This window comes from Propithecus coquereli, unplaced genomic scaffold (genome assembly GCF_000956105.1).
Source record: "Propithecus coquereli isolate 6110/MARCELLA unplaced genomic scaffold, Pcoq_1.0 Scaffold289, whole genome shotgun sequence".
Taxonomy (NCBI): domain Eukaryota; kingdom Metazoa; phylum Chordata; class Mammalia; order Primates; family Indriidae; genus Propithecus; species Propithecus coquereli.
In genome coordinates, this window is record NW_012148496.1 from 2,523,560 (window position 1) to 2,543,938 (window position 20,379).

A 20,379-nucleotide genomic window follows, 5' to 3' on the forward strand; every position below is an offset into this window, starting at 1 on the left:
TGATTTTTAAAAAGGTTTTCACTATGATTATTCCACATGCTACAAATAAAATTACAGCGGGAATAGAACAGTCTCAGTGTCAGAGTGCCTGGGTTTATATCCTGTTCCCAATTTAGTGGGAACAATTATTTAACCTCATGCCTTAATCACCTCATCTGGTGAATAAGAATAAGATAGGACTGAGGATTACAAGAACCAACATAGTCGAAGCATTTAGTACAGTACATGGCACCATGTAAGTTCTTTATAAATATGAGCTCCAAATGTTTTTCGTAAAAATATAAGTTTAACACAAGTTTAATTCAACAAGCATGCATTAAGTACTACTATATGCATCACATTGTGCTATGCACTATAAAAGCACTGACCCTGTGATGGCTAAATAGAACATTATTCTGAGCCAGATAATTCTCTCGCATTGATGAGAATGCTCTCTAACATCTCAGATAAGATAAGTCTTTCTAAACTTTGAAATAAAAACCCATATGGAGTGGTCCAGGCATCAGTCACCAATCTCAGATTAGCATATTGGCCACCAGCTCATTTTCTCTATGTTATGCATATATCCCCTTCCGTAACTTGTGCAGAGCACATGCATTGAATTCTCTTCTCTCTTGAGAGAGCGGTCCATTATGTGAATGACCTCAATCTACCCTGACCTACAAGGAAAACCATAGCTTTTGAATGTCACTTTCAAAAAGATTGTGGTCCTCTGGTATAACCTTCACGTGACCTACCAATCTCAGCTCTCCATGTCTGGCAGATGATTTATAGTTTTACACATCCTACACTCATGTCTTCTGGCACCTATGCACTCACTAAAACATCTTTTTTTTTTGAGATGTAGAATGCTTTTTCTAGAACAGTCTTCTAACTTCTAGGCAGGTTTCATATTCCTCACACTTGTCCAATCTTTTCTACCAATATATGAATTTTTCGCTCAAACAAATCACTATAGAGGAACCATGACAACATTGCAGAAACACAAGATTAATTTTTAGACCATGCTTAGAAGTTGTTCGAAAGTGTATTTGATTTCTTCATTTCATCACTTCCAAAAAGAAAAGGGAGTAATAGGAAAGAAACAAAAAGTTACAGGTGATGGTGAAAAATCACTGTGTAGACGTGACCCGATGATGTCAGCAGCTGGACCTCTAAACGGACGTCAGCTCTCTGGACCAAAAGAACTATTTCTTTCTACTAGAGCAATACTCAGTTCGATTCTTCATTTAATATTTTAGAAGTCAGCTTCAAAGTAGGTCAGAGAGTGAAAACCAATTCTGGTTTCTTCCTCAGCTCACATCTTTAATTTTCATGGAACAGATACTATGTGAATCTGTGTATTCCCAGCAAAATGAGAAGAAATTTACAACTTGCCAATCTCAGTAAGTTTTTTGGAAATATTATGCTGTGGAGCAACTTTCATCATTTTCTCCTTTTGTAAGAAAAGAAACTCCAAAATTTAAAAATGGCACATGAAAAACCAGCTTACCTATTGGTCTGGTGAACCAAAACCAAAGCAGATTTCACACCTGAAGCTTAACATAAGGAAAATGTTTCAGGATGCAACTATTTCCTAAAAGACTGATGCTAAGTGAAAAATGCTGCTTTGCTTAAGGGTAAACGGCAACTTCGATAGTTTTTACAACAGGAACAAAAGACAGAAGTGGGCACGCAGATGAATCTTTCCTAGCCTTAAGTTTATGTCTCTGCCCCCAAAGGTCAGTGCAGAAAATCATAACATTTCCACAATATGAAGAGTGTGGAAAAGTCTCTGAAAGGAGATCTATTCTTCTGGCAAAAAGGATATTCATATTTTGAACCAATTAAACTAACAAAAAAATGGAGTTTATATAAAAGGCCCAAATATTTTATATACTTTTTTATATATACACTTCTATATTATATATATTTTTTTAATTGGTGGCCAGTAGAAAAGTTACAAAGGGGGCAAAAAATACAAAGGAGTTAAAACTACTGCAGTTAGAAATACATTTAAATAGCCAAGAAACATATTCAAAATCAACCTCTCAATAAATGAATAAATCTTTAAAAAATAAAATGTCTTATCTTCAAATATGTCCCTATATCAATGTCAAATTTATTAAAAATTATAATCTTAGCAGAACAGGTGATGGGAATTGGACAATTTTATCATTATTCTTTTGGGTAAACTCCATACCCTCATTTATCTGGTAAGGCCCTATATTAGAAGAAAATTTAGGAATATAATGTCCAGTATTGAAAAGGATCTAATGACAAGCATATTTTCATAACATGCTGGTGGAAGTGTAAATCGTTAACTATCTTTCTGGTGGACAATTTGACAACACTGGTCAAGAGCCTTAAAGTGCAAAAACCAAACAACCTAAATGTCTAGAAATAGAAGACTGGTTGAAGAAATATCCATGTGGTAGAATAGTATACAACAGTTTATCGCAAAACATAATGTTGAATTTTAAAAAGGACATTATACAATGATATGTACAGTAGTTTCCCATTTATTCAAGTTTCAAACAATGCTACATATGATTTGTGGATCACGATAGTATGTACTTTTCAATTATCTGTTAAATTACAGAAAGAGAAAGGAATATAAAGAAAAAATATCAGAAAGCATGGCACATAGAAAACGTAAGAACTATTTTGTGAAGCTTTTGTTTTGTGTGTGTGTATAAGTGTGTGTTCACTGAGTTCCAACACAAAATCTATTTCTCGCTGTGGATTAATTTATAACAAGTTTTAAAGTCACGGGTATAGTTTACAAGGTGTAATTTACTCATCTTCGGCTTAATGCTCCAAAGAGGGCTCCTGACTTTGCTCTCCACCACGTGGCCAAAGCTGTCTCCCTTTTGCCTCTGAAAGCACTCTCATGTACAGACAAAACAGCAAGGCCCAAAGAAAGGGACCTGCCTAAGGCTCATGGCACCTCCTTCCCTATGAGTCCATTCCATTCAGTGGTGATCCCATCCTTGAGCAATGGGAATATAGCCCTACCTTTAGCCTCAGCAAAATATGATACAATGAGCTCAACATCCTAAAAACATATTCATTTAATATGGGAGGTTTGGTACATGGGAGAAGAAGATTCTGTTTAGATAAAGAAGACTATCTCGATATATGTTCAACACAGCGTTATAACCAATAGAAAAAAGAATAGAAATAACACCAAAATGTAAGAAGGGAAAATAATAAATACAATATTGTATATCCATAGTATAAAATATGTATTGCTATTAAAATCATATTTTTGAAGACTATATAACGACAAAAATAAATGTGGAAACATAGTAGTAAACGTAAAAAAGGATGAAAAACTATAGATAATATGATGCAGTAGATTTTTCCTCTACCACCTCTCTTTTGAGAAGATCATCAGAAGCTCCCCAAGTGCAGAAGCTAAATTTTTCTAGTTGTTTATTAATTTTCCGAGGAAAAAACAAATTTTAGGTTTATGATAAAAATCTCTCAAGAAATAGAAAACATTCTGGTAATCAAATACAGTCATGTGTCACTTAACAGCAGGGATAAGGTCTGAGAGATGTGTTGGGTACAGAGTGTTCTCACACAAACCCAGACCGCACGGCCTGCTACACACCTGGGCTATGTGGTACAGTCTACAGCTCCCGGGCTACAAACCTGCACAGCACGCTGCCGTGCTGAATACTGCATGCAACTGCAGCACAGCAGTCAGTATTAGTGTACTTAAACATATCTAAACTTAGAAGAGGCCCAGTAACAATATGGTATTATAATCTTATGAGACTACCATGGTAGAAGTGGTCAATTCTTGACCGAAATGTGGTTATGCAGTACAGAACTGTACTATATTCAATCAATTGATAATTAATCAACTAAAAACCATGTTATTATTTATTTGTTGTCTAGGAGTATGTTAAATGCTGTAAGATATAAAAACTATACGATGTACAGTCTCTGGTGAATTCCTACTATGCATCAGCAAGTGTGGTGGCTCTCTCACATATTATCTCACTTAAAGAGCAGTGATCCAGTTAAAGAGTCAGAATATACTAAACATTTGAACCAGAGACCTTGAAGGACAGGTGGGGTAAGAGCACGTGGAGAGGCGCACACACTATGCCAAACAAAAGGAATATCTTCTGCTTGTCCTGGTAGACAGGAGGTGACATGAGGTGAGGGGCTTCTTGTGTGACGGACACTAGTCCTCAAAATCAGAGGATAAAGATACCAGCCTAACACCCATGTTAAAAAACAATAACAAAAAAAGCAGAGCAAGCCCTGCAAAAGTCTGGAAAATATGCCCAATAGATCCCCAAACTGTCCAGATAGACTATTATATTTGAGGACACCACTTCTCACACTTTTCAAGTGATGTTTCTCTAAATTAAGAGCAGATAAAGTTACCTCTTGGAGGACTGAAGGAGGTAATTTAAAGTAGTCCACCATAAGGCAATCATTATTTTGGAGGCAAATGTTTCACCTGTAAAAATCTTGCATTTTTGCATTCAGTTAAATGTTTCCCCTGATCTTTATGTAAAACCGGAGCTCCAAGTAGATGACCCATATTCATCTCACTCAGCATATTCCAGCACCTCCTAAATTAATAAATATATATATATATATGCATACATGAAATATACATGCATGCATGAAATATGTATATATATAAAGTTCATCAGGTTCTATGGCTTTTTGTTCCTCTTCCATCCTGCCAGATATAAAAAGTCATTCTACTACCAGCCAGGCCACCAGGCTGGCATTAAAATGCTGTGCATTCATCCACTCCACCCAGCCTTTTTTTTTTTTTTTTTTTTTTGAGACAGAGTCTGGCTCTGCTGCCCTGGCGTCAGCCTACCTCACAGCAACCTCAAACTCCTGGGCTCAAGCGATCCTCCTGCCTCAGCCTCCCGAGTAGCTGGGACTACAAGTGTGCGCCACCATGCCTGGCTAATTTTTTCTCTATATATATTTTTAGTTTTCCAGATAATTTCTTTCTATTTTTAGTAGAGACGGGGTCTCGCTCTTGCTCAGGCTGGTCTCGAACTCCTGACCTTGAGCGATCCACCCGCCTCGGCCTCCCAGAGTGCTAGGATTACAGGCGTGAGCCACAGCGCCCAGCCAACACCCAGCCTTTTTTTCCTCTCCTTTTCTGACACTGTTTAACCTTAGGCACTTGACTCCCAGATAGTATTTTCCAAGTGGCCCTTTGACATGCCGCAAAATAATGTTTTACCTTTAAATTCTAAGTGCCAGTCTTACTTCTCTGTTCTCCCACTTCCTGCATGCACACTACCTTGCATTAATTTTGCTCAGGACTCTTCTTTACCTCCTTTGGCGGCAGCAAGCATATAGTATTTAACTTTGATTCTCACCACCGCCAGTACGTTTTGCATGTGCTGAAAGCTCTGTTCACTTCACTCTGCACACAGTAGTCTGCAATATTTGGGAAGCATTAGAGCAACAAAGACAATACTTGTACACACAGGGAATAGTGGAAACAATAAATGACATGAGGTGCTTTTAGGTTTTTGCTAGCCCCGCCATAATCTTTATCAGCTCCTTCCCAAGGCCTCCCCCATAAGCTGTGCACGCTGTGCCAATGAAGCTTCAACCCAAATCCAGTAGTCCCCTTCCAATCAGACTGCCAGCCTTAAATCCCCTGGAGATGCCCTAGGGTCCTGATAGGAAGTATTGGGAAATAGGGTGGCATGCACCCAAATTTAAAAAGCAGGTAAAATACTTTAGACTTGATGCAACAGATAATAAGGAAATATTGTAGGCTCCTCAACAAAGAAATACTTGATATAGTGACATAATCAGAAAAACTGATTTCTTACAATTTAATTCATTACAAATATGACTTAAACTTTTCTAAGAAGTAAGTCTAAATAATGAACTAATAACAATGAAGTGTTAATGAAAGAACTGAAGTTTTTTTAAAAAAAATTCCAGTCTGGCATAATTAAGGGATAAATCAGTTCAAATGAAAGACGTTATTAAAACTTCATTCATTTACTGAATTTTGTTTCACGTGAACAGAGTGTATTTTTAAGATTAGTTGATCATTATATAAGTCAACGTCATTCCCAGTTTTTGGAAAATTGATATTAATTCCATGTCATTGAAAATGTAACTGAGTTTATTAAATTAATTTCTCAAAAGCCACCTGATAGCCACCAGATGGCAACCTGATCTGATGTCAAATCGGAAATTTAAGTTATGGATAGCGCTGAGACTATGCATTACCACTCACCCATCCCATGGTGTTCCTCTGAAATCATAAAACAAGGCAGCTTTCTACCATTTTCATAAATTACATTTGAACATAATGAAATATGCTCTATCCACAGTGCTTACAATAATTAAAGTTCTTTTCTTAATAGGAGCCTATCTAGAAATAGCACAATATGGAGTGATCATTAGTAGACCTGCTAAGGTACTTGAATAAATGCCTATCGAGAGCACAGGCACACATTAGTGAATTTCTTAAAGAAAATCCATTTTCATTTCAAATTCTGACATTTTATTTAGAAAAATTACACCCTTTCTTTTAATTATTTCAGTAAACATAATGAAAGTATTGCTAACTATACCTCAGAGTACTTTATTTTCTCCAATTTTTTAGTAATATGAGTCTACTTGTAATTAAAGGCATGCTGCATTAATGATGCTGACAGTCTCCAAGGGAAACATTTAATGTCCACCTCATAACATTATGCCAAAATTACATGCACGGAAGACTTTTTAATAATCTTTGTTTTCTAATTTAGTTTTGATTGGCTCTGAAATCCATAGCAGCACTCAAGGGCTTCCATTTCTACAGTCATCAGCACTTCTGTGCCATAAATTGTACAAACACACATGACTTCTTCCGTCTGTAGGCTTCTTTTCAAAGCTTCTGTTTAGCTTATCCAGAAAATGAGCTGCAGGCTAGAGATAATTGCAGATAATTTTGCCATTTTTAAGCCACTGGGGTGTTACATGGAGATATGACAGCTAAGTTTGTCTAAACACAAAGAACAAGTCATAGCTTTGTGTTGTCCCTTCAGCTTTACACGCAGGTTCAGATCATCTTATCTGCTCTTTATGCAAATTGAAACAAACTGCAGTCACTAGACGATCTGTGTTCCCGGACAAAGCTATGCTACCTGCAGCTTTTAATGTGGCTGAAAGGATAGGGTCTATACAAATATGTTATCCCAGCCTAAAAAAAGTATGGTTAACCCTCCCCTCCCCCTCAGATTCTTCCCCCTTAACAAAAACAAAGGTCTTTTTAAGCCACCATCAACTTTAAAAGAATGTATTAAATTAAAAAGAAAATGTATGGTTTTCAATATACACAACTCATACATACATATACATGTTTATGGAAAACCACTGTTTATAAATACTGATACAATTAATATAGAGCAATTTAAAATTACACTGAAGATGTATTAAGTATGTCATCTGAGTTAATAAGCAGAGATCTACTGTAAAATGGAATCACGTGCTCCTTTTCTCCCTAAAATTTCATTTTATATTAAAATAAATGCAATATGTATGGATAGTCACTGGCATATAATGATGAAGCAAATGCAAAAAGCAGCAGTGCAGACTCTTAACTCAATGCCAATGAACTTCAACTTTATATTGAAGAAATTGGCTATGCAAATTGTAGGGCACTTCTCTCACCAAATGTCCCCTCGGTGCTCAGAACTCTACAGTCACAGCTAATAAGGGTGTCGCTAGCTGAAGAAGTGATTAGTGAAACCATTTTGCAGCAAACATTTACATACAGGGGCTGTGCTTGCGTGGCAGCTGCCCTGATGTGATAGGCCGTAACGACTCCGAGGGAGCAGGTATGGACGCAGGTGTCAAGGAGGGAAGAACACGTAAGTCATAACACAAATGAGTTTATGGATCCCCATTAGACCTTGGACTAAGGAGCACCTAAACAGGTCTGATATGACAGCATCCTGAGACAGTTTTACAGCCTTGTGTCAGGAACCCTCACACTGAAGAGTTTCACGGAAAATCCAAAACTGCAGAGAGGAAGTGTTGCTATATTAGACCATTATCATCGACTTGGCACGTGATACGCATACGAATGGTCCCAAAGTGTGCGTTTAAAGGACAGATTATTAAATCTGTCATACCAATGATATGCATATTAAGGAACACAAACTAAGCATTGATGGGTAACATCTCACAAACCTTACGCCCTCCCTTGAAAAACCACTGTGTTCAATGACAAGTTTAAACCCACCAAGGCTTCTGACTGTCTCTATCATACTAAGATGCAGCCTTTTAAAAGACTGTCCCGTGGAGTTTCATGTGAACTTGTAAAGCATACACGTTATACATGTCTTGAGAAAGGTGAAGGATATGATTTTAATTCTTTTTTCTCATTTGATCTCTGACATCATTTAGCCAGTGGACTGGCAGGGATGGACTTAAGGACTTTAGACCATGTCTTTTTGAAAGGCAGGCATGGGAAGTTCTGTAATATGCAGTGGATGGATGAGAGAAGGGGGCGTGCTGAAGACACCAAGCAAACCCTTCAAAATGACGGGACAGGAGCAGCACTGAACAAGCATTGTCTGGCCAGAGGCTGAGATCAGGGAAGGTGCACATACAAATCACACCTTAAAAACACTGCACAGGGACTATGTGAGGTAAAAAAGCTCCCTGAGAAAGATATTTGCTATTTCACCAAGATCTTTAAATTATTAAACAACTCCAGAAGAGGCATATTGTTACAAGTGTCATATAGAGCGATACATAGAGCTAGAGTGTTCTTAATATGAAAAACTGGCCCCGGACTGCTGTAAGGAGGGAAGATTGCACAACCTAACCCAAACAGCAACTTCAGCCAGATTTGCAATGAAATCTTAAATTTGACCTTTTCTGAGAAATTATTACAAACCTTATATAAAGCCAACAAATGCCTCTGCTCCTCTACATACATATTATAGTTTTGCTAATGTTTGAATAAACTCCTTCTCTGAAAGTCTCTGGTTTCTAAAATGCAACATCTTTGCAAAGCACATACCTGTTTCCCAGAGAGACGGGTCCTCTCTCTGAAATATTTAGTCTTTTAGGGCACTTTCGTCATAGTGACACCTAATAGCCAAGCTCTTTTTCTCACTCTCCACAAAATCAGGTTTAGACTATAATTCAAACCAGTCCCCAAAGGCACTTCTGAAAAATGGCAAGCCCTTAGCTTTCAGGTGAAAACATTCTTTATTGCTCAAAATTGTTTCCTGGTACAAAACTCTTTCTATAGTGCTAGGTCTAAGATGATCTTATGCTAATTTAACTCACTGGGGACTGTGAACAGATGCTCCTTTGATTAATAGTTTCACTATCCTGAAAATGCCAGGCCAGGTTCAAGATAATAAAGTCAGGTAAGAATACTATTAAAATCTGCCACACAATTATATCTGTTATGTGGAGAAAAATGAGGTCACAGTACTTGTATCAAATAAAGACCACCCATGATAAAAAAAAAACAAAACAACATAAACCAACTAAACCCACTGTCTGAATTCTTTAGCTCATTAATTTATACATTTTAATCTCCAATCTCATTACTAATATTTTATAGGTATATTTTCAGCTATGTACTTCATGAAAATTCAACATGTCACTCCAACGTTAACTTTTCACATAGTATTTAACTTTCCACCAGAAAAAGATTTAATACACCACGAGAACAATAAATTCTGTAACTCTGCTTATCAAATGATAGTATCTGAATTTATATCTCCCAACTCATTACTTTTCAGCAAATATATTTTCAATGCTCCAATGGTCACTTTACCCATAGAAAACTGTGACCCTTGAAATAAAGGGTTGCGTGAGTAGGCAAATAAGACTTTTCTCGCAAAAGCTCTCACAAGGCTTTTAGTCCCTCTCTCCTCTGCTTTTCTTCTGACTCGTCTCCTAACCAGGACTTCCAAATCGTAGTGGCTTCCTGATGAAGAAAGTCATGAAATCTAATCTAGCCTAAACTATGGAATTTGGGACGGGCCTTAGACATGGGTTTTAAGAAACCTGTGTGTTTTTAAAGTTGGTTTGCCAAACGATTTTATCCTTAACATAACAGATATGTCCTAATCATATTCCCAGCCTCCACTCTGAAATTTAACCTTCAACTGGACTTTTTCTTTTAGAATATATGTAGTGCACCTGCCTCAGTGGAACTTTTGAGTTGCAAGGAAGCAGAAGGTGAGTTTCAGCGCATCAATCAAGAGTGCGAACTGGAACTCCAGGCAGTGCAAGCCTCCACTGAGAATGCAGCTAGCCTGTTAACACAAATCTGCCACCTGCAGATCCAGCTCATTGCATAAATTAAGCCTTCTTGCTCACCACATTTGTATGCATATGCAATTAGACCCCATTTATATGAAATACTCTATTGAAAAAGGTTGCCTCACCATTGCACAGAATGTCTCAGGAGGGTCTCCACAGGTAATATCCGGAGGGTCCAGTTTCACTTTCAGATATTTTGTCATGTCCGTGGATTCCGGTTGACAGGCCATGTAATCCCAAACTTTCCCTTCTTCTGTGTAAATCTGAGTCTTACACACATCATAATGTCCCCACACCAAAGGGTAGGGCTGCATCACTGAGGACACTGTAACCCAAAGGGCATGAATCGAGAGGAATCTTGACAAATACATCTCTAAATTCTTTATAATCTTCGAGGAAACTAAAGCAGTCTGTGATGTTTCTATTTTACAGAGACATATATATATATATGTCTATATGTAGGTAGGTCTGTATATTAAAAACAAAGAAGAGGATGGGACCGCAAAGCAGATTCCAAAAGCAAATGTGAAGGGTTAGAATACTGTGCGTGTTCAGGTATACTGAGGACTTTGGCGGAAGCCTAACATACTTGAGTGTTAGGCGGTAACAGCTACTTGCAGCTCTTTCTTTGTCCTAGAACATATTTGTTAAATAGACTCGGGTGTAGTTTGGTTTCTGTAAAAGATGTCCAGTTGTAGAGAATAATCTAGCAAAGTGGTGGCTCTTCCGTTGTCGCTCACCCGACAACCCTGAGCGATCCTCAATGTGCTCAGCTCACAGGGGATGCTCAGGCACGCTGAGATGTCAGTATCCGAAGCGAAAGGATGAGTGTCTATAGCCCGGTGTCTGTTTCCCGTCAATCATTCTTTTCTTCCGGCACCAATACCCTTTTAGAAACAATAAGAGTAAGAGTTATTGTCCCAGAATCAATGTATTACGAAATGTATGGTATGTTGACATTTTGGAGGTTTGATGCAATGTAAAGCAAATTGGTGTAATATGGATAACCTTTACTCTGCTGCTTTGCTAGAATGAGCAAACTACAGAAATCATTCATGTTGGGGAGAATTTCGATATGAAGGATTTAACTCTTCCATAACAAAGATAGATGCGTGTGTTCCAGGTGAGTTACAGATTTTCACTTCAAAAATTATATTTCCATCTTGACAAAACTGAGAGCAAGCAGCTAGATTTAAACATTTCTCATATGTTGCAGTGCTAGAAAATCTTCCAAGAGAACAATGGGGAAATGAGCGCTTTCATAACAATGACAAAGGAATGACAACTACTTGTATGGCTTTTGTCTCTTGGCAATGAGACCCTAAAAATCTCCAAATTCCTTGTATATTTCTTAGCTTTTGTTAGCTGGAGTGAAAACCAGGATTGGTTTCATGAGTCTGTCCCTGTGGATTTGCTCATTATATTGGAAGAATTTAGCATCTTTTGTTTAGTAGCATTTAGTGATAAAGATAAGTTGGCTCTCTGAAAAAAATATTCAAAAATAAATCCAAAGGAGCAAATTTTCCTTTCATAAGAATTTTCTATTGTCTTACATCTTTTTATAGCCATTACATCTGCATATGTTGTTACTTTCTGTAACAGAAGAGAATTTGTCCCAAAGGCGAATATTATACTGCTTTAAAACTAAAAACTCCATAGTAAAACGCACAATTTAAAATGCACATATAAAAATAGCTGAGGGTGAGTTAACAGGCCATGAAGCAGAATAATATGGCACTAATTCAAAGAGAAAATAAAAATTACTGTTTAAAAGTACTTTTGGTTAACTGATAAAGCAGCCTATCTAACTATGGGTACGAAATCACTAGTGAGTTTAACAGGCAACTTTTCTCTTTAGAGATCACTGTCCAAATCTAAACAAACTAAACAAACACTAATATTTGGAAACTAGGAGTTAAAAAAAAGTGCATTTGCTTAATTAGTTCATTCATATTCATAGTCCCAAAATTAACTATTTTTTAAACAATTCAAAAGGGACAAAAAAGCCCAGTTTTGGAAAATTCCATCATAGACCCTTCAATTCACATTAAACACTTGAAATATGGAAGTTCATTATCTTCAAACAATCTTATGAAGGGAATTCATTATATTTAAATAATGTACCATCTTAAAATGAACTAAGCCACAGAGACTATGAAATGCCAACAGATGGTTGAATTGTGTTTCCATAGCAAAGTAATTTATAATAATTGCTTTATGGATGCAAGTGCAATTTTCATTATATTCAATTCATAAAATGTTATCATACAGCTGCAATTTGTGATATTTTCTATTAGGAAAAGTGTTGAATATTTGAGTTTCTATGAAGCAATAATTAGCAGTTTGTCTAAACATGTATAAACTACAGATTTGAATCTGCCTTTTCCTTGTAACCTAAAGACTATACTATGTTAAGCACATTTTGAAATCTTAAGCTAAAAAGAAAAAAATCACAGAGAAGCATGTGTTGGGGCTACTACAGCCTTATGCTTTTTTCAGATTCATTAGTAATTTTAAGTTGATATTTTCAGAAACATCCAACAATTTGACAAGTAATAATCTGAAAAGGTGTGAAAATGATACAAATCTACATTTCCTAGATGCATGTTTCAACTGTTTACTATTTTATTATAAGAGGAAATAAACACTTTCCAGGGCGAGGGAGGAAGTGGGCATTACACCTGTAGCATGTAAAATCTACTACGTCAGAAATTATTAATTCTCAATGTGCACCACCCAAAGAATGGACATATTTGAAACTCGGACTGGAGTGGGGGCAAGGGCAACATATGTAACCTAAACATCTGTACCCCCATAATATGCTGAAATAAAAAAAAAAAGAAATTATTAATTCTGATTGTTAGTTTCATATATACAGTAGTTTATTTATCAAGAATGATACAATCTTTAAGACCTGGAATGGACTGCTTTGAGTTTGAACTGAGTGAGCATTATGTGTTCATTTTTAATATTATTTTAAAAATATAACTGTAAATATGTATTTGAGTGCTTCCTGAGATTAGTCTTCACTTTTTCTAACCAATAAATGATATTCCCCTTATCCATTTATTCCTGGGTCCTCTGTCCTCATTCACATTTTGCCTTACTGTAACCACAAAATAAAGGGTGACTATATGCATTTGTATGTGAAAAATCTGGATGGTAAGGAAATGTGTGTGAACCCGTCACCATCTCCTGACACAACGGCAATCCCATTATAACGAATTCTCATTAAAGTATACGAGAATTATAATGATGGTCATTACACAGAATTATGGACCACACCATTGATTGAATTTAGAGAACTGACAAGGAAAAATGCAGAGGAGTGCAAGATATTTGAATATTAGGCAGTTGCAGGACTGCGCAACAGACATTCTTGACAAGAAGTAGCCAATTATAGCTTAAATTTCTGGCACATAACCAGTTGTGATTAATAGTTTTCCATTACATTACAGACATATTATTAATGCATTAAAAATGTCAAGCTTTGGCAAGCACTAATATGGCATGGCTCAGTTAGTCTGCAGAATTTACGTTTAATGAGCTCCCATTGACACAGAAAAAGATATTGACCACGGCATGTTACAGATCAGGAGCAGGGGGACACTAAGCTGCTCTTTAACATAATTATTTGATTTCGTTCTCATTTTTATGTTTGTGCCATCACTACGTGTCCTTCGTTTCAGGGTCCCCTTACTTGTCAGTGCCACATACGCTTCAAAGAAAATCCTCTTATAGTAAGAAATTAAATCTACGAACTTCCACGACACACAACAGAAAAGAAGCCTCTGCGAAAATTAGGAATTTGCTATGAAAGTATAATGACAGAGTTTTCGAAGAAAAAAAAATGATGGAAAAATAGAATATTATTTACACCTTAACCTCCATTACCTAATGGCAAGGGTTCCATCTGGCTAAGCTTTCAACCAGGTTAAAATTATCAATAGCTTCTTAAAAGCTAGGTCATCACAGCAAACAGCTAGGCAAACCAATTAGGAGAAGGACAGTCAATGACATATTTGGGGACTTAATATACTAAACGTACCCCTTCCAGCCCGTAACTAAACTAATTGCCAAGTAATGTGGCCTTTGAATTTGTCTCAGGCGTCCATGTCACCTAAATAAGAGCAGCTTCGGAAGAGCTCTGGGCAGCCCCAGTTCTAGCTCTTGACTTTGCAAACCTCGGGAACTCACTGTAATCAAATAATGCCATCACCTCTACCTGGAAACTAAAGTACTGAGAAGTCCTCTTTGATAAAAATACCTATTAACATGCTGTGAGTACTCCACAGACCTCTGGCATATAAATTTATGGAGCCAATGAAAAAAGATAAAATTATGTCATGGCTCTCAAGTAGATAGGTATTATTGATCAGGACTAAAATGGGCTATAAAATGGCTTTGCATACATAGAACATGTATATTTTCCAGGATTCTGTAGCTAATTCTCTTCTACTTTGGATTAACTTTGCAGAAGGCATTTCATAGGCCCTTTTTCTCCCCAGGAAAAAAAAAAAAGCCTCTCAAAATATTACATGGAAGTAATAGTGATTAAAATTATAGACAATTATATCCCAAAAACAATCGCCAATTTCAACAACTGAGAGGAAAATGCTGCCAGTAAATCTCCTAATCTAGTTGGCTTTCAGCATTCATTTTATTACATAATCTCACTAGGCGGTGGGAGTGGGCTATTTACTTCATAAATATTCAGGTTCTTCAGGGGTACCTGAAATAGACAGCTATTGATTCATTCATCATAGACATGAAGAACTTTATAAATATGCATGTTTCTGAATGGGAAAGAACAAAAAGAAAATTGATTATAACCATATACCATTGAGTGAAAAATATAAATAGATAAAGGTATGAAAATTCTATAACCTATCAAAATCAGCAGCTGCTAACACAGTCACGATGAAATTTATTACATTAGATATTTTAACACGTATTCAATGCTCTTTGCACTTATTTGTTGTGAAGAAAGCATATTCTAATTATCTTAATGGGAAACATATGCTTCTATCCTTTTGCTAACTGTCTCTCAAAATACAAGAAATTGAAGATGTACATCATTGGCATAGCTTACTCCTTCTTGATTGGGTATTATGAGCAACAGCCTATCATGAAATGTTAATAAAACCAAATAACACACCTTAGTATTTGAAAGATCTCTATTATCACTGAGAGAAGACAGATTAGACATATTAGAGAGCACATATTTTGTAGGATGTTTGGGAATGGAATAATACATAAAATTATTTCAGAATCAGTTAAGCCTGGAAGAAATCTGGTGTTTAATTACCATATGAGCAACAAATATTTCATTCTCATACAGGGAAGTTCAGAGATCCAAGGTCTCAAATACACAAACGAGAAAACCTACACCCACCTGAAGTTTTGAAACAAAACTTCGGATTCTGAAAATAAAATTATTCTTAAAGGTATGCTAAACCTCTTACTAACCTAAGACCTTACTGACTAATATAATCCCTTATATTACACAACATAGTTCATACACATATATTTTTCAACGTTAATATACAATTGATTTTCTAAGTTGGATGAAATTTTACTTCTTTCCAAGAGACTTGATGCTTTTGTAACTCTAAAACTCTCTCCAAATTTTTGCAACACTTAAGAAACCTATCAACTAAATGTGTAATGGCTTAACTTTTTTAACACGGTACCTGATGTTTTTCAGAATAATAATAGAAGCAAAGACAGGTATTTGTACCAATTGCAAATATGCAAAAGGAAACTGCAAAATACATTAGCCTCCTCCTAAAAAAGCTAATGTGAATCATTTTAACACACATGCCCAGTGACAGCTGACAAAACAAAAATCTTAATAGGAAAACAGTTTTATGTCCAAATAAACTGTTTCCTTACAAAATTTTTAAGATTATCCCTCTTAAATTTCACAATAGAAAATATCATCAAATTAATAGCCCAATACATAGAATCCTGAATATCCTCATGTTGGTCTTTAGCAATGAATATATCTCAATTCAGGGCATCCAGAAAAGTAAATATATCCCTTACATGTGTAAGCTGGAACAACATTACGTGTGAAATACTTGATGCATTTTTTTCTTGGCATGCTGATGCACATGCAGAGATCCAAATTTTATCTTAATGAAAAACCGAAAGTTGCTTATCTTCAAAAAAGAATCTTGGACAGCTACTGAGCTGCTTTTCCTTTGCCAAAGAGAAAGGGAGGCGGGTAAGGCATTCAAAGTGACACAGTTCAAAATACTTAATGAAATGTGGGGCTGCTGATTCTCTCACAGGTTTGAGATGCTCCTCAAGGGCCAAACCAATCAGAAAGACTTCCCCCCAAAAAGGGGATTTTTGAAAAACTTTCCAACAAGCATAACCACTAAGCATATTTGAATAAATGATTTCATTGTAAGATCTCTCTGGGTATTTTTTTTCATTTCTGTAATATAAAAAAACTTTTAGTATTTTCAGTCATAAAACAGGGCCTTATTTCTAGAGCAACTCTACTGCCAGATTCACCATATGTTTAGTGGAATTCTGAATCTTACTCAGAATTTTCCATTCCAAAGATTGACAATTTGTTATAAGGAGTGGCTCTATTATTCCCTGTGTTTAGGAGAATGGAGGAGGAACGGGGGACCCCCTACTCACTGGAAACCTATACCTAACGCAACGATAGGAACCCAACCTGCAACTTTTCCAAATAAAGTTGCTTTAAAATCCCCGCTAGGAATTTTCCTCCCTTGCCCTATAAAATGACAACCTACTCTTAAGCGGATTTCTGAAAAAAATGGTCCCCGGCTGAGGTTACTAAAATAAACAGCAGAGGGCGCAGTTTCTTTTTTAAATCTAAGTTTTCCCTTGTATGAATCACTTAATTGGTTATTTTAGGCCCAATAATATTCAGTATTATTTGTATTATATATAGATATCCACAGAACCATACAGGAGAGCAATTCGATGTCCCTAGCCGAATCCATTAACAGATGAATGTGATGCCAGTAAAGAATCTGAGAAAACAGACCAGCTTTCCTACACCAAGTCTTTCCCTCTTGCAATTTCCCTTTCTCCCCAGCTGCACAACATGGGCTAGCAACGCTGTAATCTCACACCAATAAAGGAGATTAAAGAAGGGCACCGCAAAGCTCCCGGTGTGGCAACTAGCTCTACGGGGCCAGCAACAGGGCAAGTGTTCCACGCCCGCCCCCCGCCCCAAGCAAAGACAACTGGCAAAATCAAACAGAATAGCAACCCTCCTGCGCGTTGTGCGTGGCCAGGTGCGTGAGAGGGAGAGCGCGGGGAGCCGGCCAGTGCCCGGCGGGCAGGCAGACACGCACCCTGCCGGGCGCACCCCGAGGAAGACCCGCGCGCGGGCGTGCGGCTGTGGCTCCGCGCGCTGCCTCCTCGGGGCGCTTTCCAAAGTTCCTCGCCCACCCGCAGCCCTCCCTCCGCCTGTGGCTCGCACCGGGGGGCGGGGGCGCCCCGGGAAGAGGGGCAAAGCCGGGTGGCGCGGGTCGCTGGAGGAGGGGACGCCGGCTGCACTCACCGTGTGGCCCGCTTGCCTGGCGCGGGCGGCCGCCGAGCCGACGGCGCGGGGCGGCGGCCCTGCCCAGCCTGGTCCGCCTCGGGCGGCGGCCGCGGCAGCGGAGCCCGCGGGCTGGCACGGGCTGGCGGCGGCGGCTGCCGCGGAGCCTCCTCCCGGGCGCGGGCGGAGCGCGAGGGGCGGGGGTGGACCGGTGGCGCCCGGCCGACCGCGGGAGAGCACCCTGCGGACCCGCGCCCGCGCCCGCCGCTAGTCACCGTCGCCTCGGCCCCGGGAGCCTCCCGCACGCCGCCCCCTCGGAGCCGGGGTTCCTCCGCTGACGTCCTCTTCCGAAATGCGAAAGATCAGCGACTTCGACAGGTAGGCAGGGGGAGGGAGCGCGGGTGGGCGGAGAGGAAGCGAGCAGGAGAAAGGTGCGTCTCCCTCCAGACGCGGCGACGTTAACGACCGAATCGCAGCCGGGGGTCTCGCCCGCCGCCCGGCCCGCCGGCCCCGCGCGTCCTCGCGCCGCGGCCGCTTCCACTTCTCGCCTGAAACTTTTACCGAGGGTTGTGTCCTTTTTTCTATTTCGATTCTCTTTTTTTCTTTTTCTTTCTTTCTTCCTTTTTTTTTCCTTTTTCCTTTTCCTTTTCCCTTTTTTTTTTTTTTTAAGCCGCAGGACGGTTCTCTGATTCCCGGGATCAGAACCGGCGGCCGGGCGGCTCTATCCCGCTTGGCACCGCTTTCATTTTATTGCGGATGAAGACGTCGAGCTCAGTCAGAAGGGGCGTAAATCAGGACAGTTAGCACTGGCGCCAAGAAACCCTCCGGAGCCGGCGTCGCCCGGGCCCCTTCGCGCATTCCACCGCTCAAGTCAGAGACGCCGCTGCCCATGGCGCTGGAGCCGCGAGACGCGACGCGCCCCAAGTCCGCTTGGTGACACGCGCCCGCCGCGCTTCCGGGCTGCGGTCCCGACCCCGCCCCGCCCGCGGCGCTGCCCGGACCGGCCCGCGGGGCAGGAGCGCGCGGCGAACTCGGGGGCGGGCGCGAGCTGGAGAGCGAGCGCGGGCCGCCGAGGGGACAAGCCGGGCAGCGAGCCGGGGACGCCGCGGCCCGCGCAGGGGCGGCACGTGCGCTTCGCCCAAAACGCAGACCTTCCGCCGCCGCCGGCGGGTGCGGGGCTCGCAAAGCCCCCACCACCCCGGACCCGGCCGCTCCGAGCGGTCCTAACTCCGTCCCGCTCTCCTGCCGTCGCTGCCGCCGCTCCGGCCGCCGCGGCCCCTCCGCAGACCTGGGGCGAGGACGCGGCAGGACCGCCCTCCGCCCTGCCCCGCTCCCGCTCGCCCGCGGAAGCGCGGCTTCCAGTGACGCCTCGAGCGCCTCCCACTTCTGCACCCCCGCCCCCGTCCCTGCGCTGTCCCCTGCTCGAACCGAAGTTCCCAAACCCACCCCTCGCCCCCGGGGTGATCACAAGGGTGTTTTCAACCCGCAATTAGTCTGCCCGGGGCAATGCTCGCACCTCCTCTTCTAGAAATCCGTTCACCTCTGAAAGTTGAAGTTGGAAGGAGAGCTGTGCATTTCCCGAAGTGAAGGGCAAATGCCCGGGCCCACGCTTCATTCTCCCCCGGGGGCCCGCTCTCACCTGGGAGCATTCTTAGCTACACACTGACAGCGGATAAAAGCAAATCCGGACTTGAACACAATAGGAAGAGACTTTCACTGTAAAGAAAACGGTCTAATCGCAGAAATCTGCAAGCGTCTCAGAAGCAAACACGCATCAGCGTGTTTTGTTTTCCTACATAGAAGGGAAGTAAGCAATAGCGGGGCGAGGAGGGGGAGCAAACCCAGCGCGTGACCCCCGTGGTTTGGCAAGAAATGTATCTCTGTGGTCCAGGGACTTGGGAACAAACGCATGGTGCATGCTCCCCAGTGTAGTGCTTGCTCAGATGTGGGGCAAGCTCGAGTTCAGGGGCCTGAGGGAGGAAGGAAGCCTGACTCCAGTGCGGTCAAGGCAAAGCAGGGGCAAGAAACGCGCAGTTGTGAGCACGCGAGCTCTTCGCGCACAGTGAAGGCAGGGGCTGAGAGCAGGGGGTCTTTTTTCTGTGAATGCTGAGAGTGGTGTTGGCGGAAGTGTGCACGGGGGAGAAGGCTGTCAACTTGAGCGTGTAACTGGACCCCTCTTGGCCCTGAGTAGCCGGGATGAAGACAGGGATTCCACGCTCCTCAGAGGCCACAGGAGTCCTCCCTCTTTGACTCACTCAGTGCAGGAATCTGGAATTTCAAGGCTTTCCTCCTTTCCACCGCTGTCCTTTAAGTGCTGACATTGCAAAAAAAAAGCCACTTGCGGGGGTGAAACTCCTAGAAGGGGATCTTAACTCCTAGAAGGGGATCTTAAACAATGGCCATTCTTGGCCCTCCCCCCGTCTCTGCCCATGCTTCTGCAGGTTTGAAACACATGGATAATATGCAGATGCCCGCATGATTTAACCCTCCCTCTCAGGCCCCCAGATGTCAGTCCCTTCTATGGGAGCCTTTGGCAGTAGGACCTGAGAAACAGCACCCACAGTGGCCTT

At 40.7% G+C, this 20,379-nt stretch overlaps 1 protein-coding gene across 2 annotated transcripts in view; it reads right to left on the bottom strand.

The window, feature by feature from the left end:
• Window positions 1–19,079, bottom strand: part of NTNG1 (netrin G1) — a 385,394-nt gene extending 366,315 nt beyond the window's left edge. Inside the window, exons 1-2 of one of the 2 annotated variants that reach the window (XM_012648511.1) lie at window positions 19,007–19,079; window positions 10,404–11,165 (exon numbers count right to left, since the gene is read on the bottom strand). In XM_012648511.1, coding sequence (XP_012503965.1) covers window positions 10,404–10,649 — 246 coding nt within the window. In that variant the 5' untranslated portion in view covers window positions 10,650–11,165; window positions 19,007–19,079. Of the gene's footprint in view, window positions 1–10,403; window positions 11,166–18,084; window positions 18,258–19,006 lie in introns of those variants that run through there. The other variant, XM_012648510.1, reaches the window with a different exon arrangement.
• Between the last annotated feature and the right edge of the window lie 1,300 nt (window positions 19,080–20,379).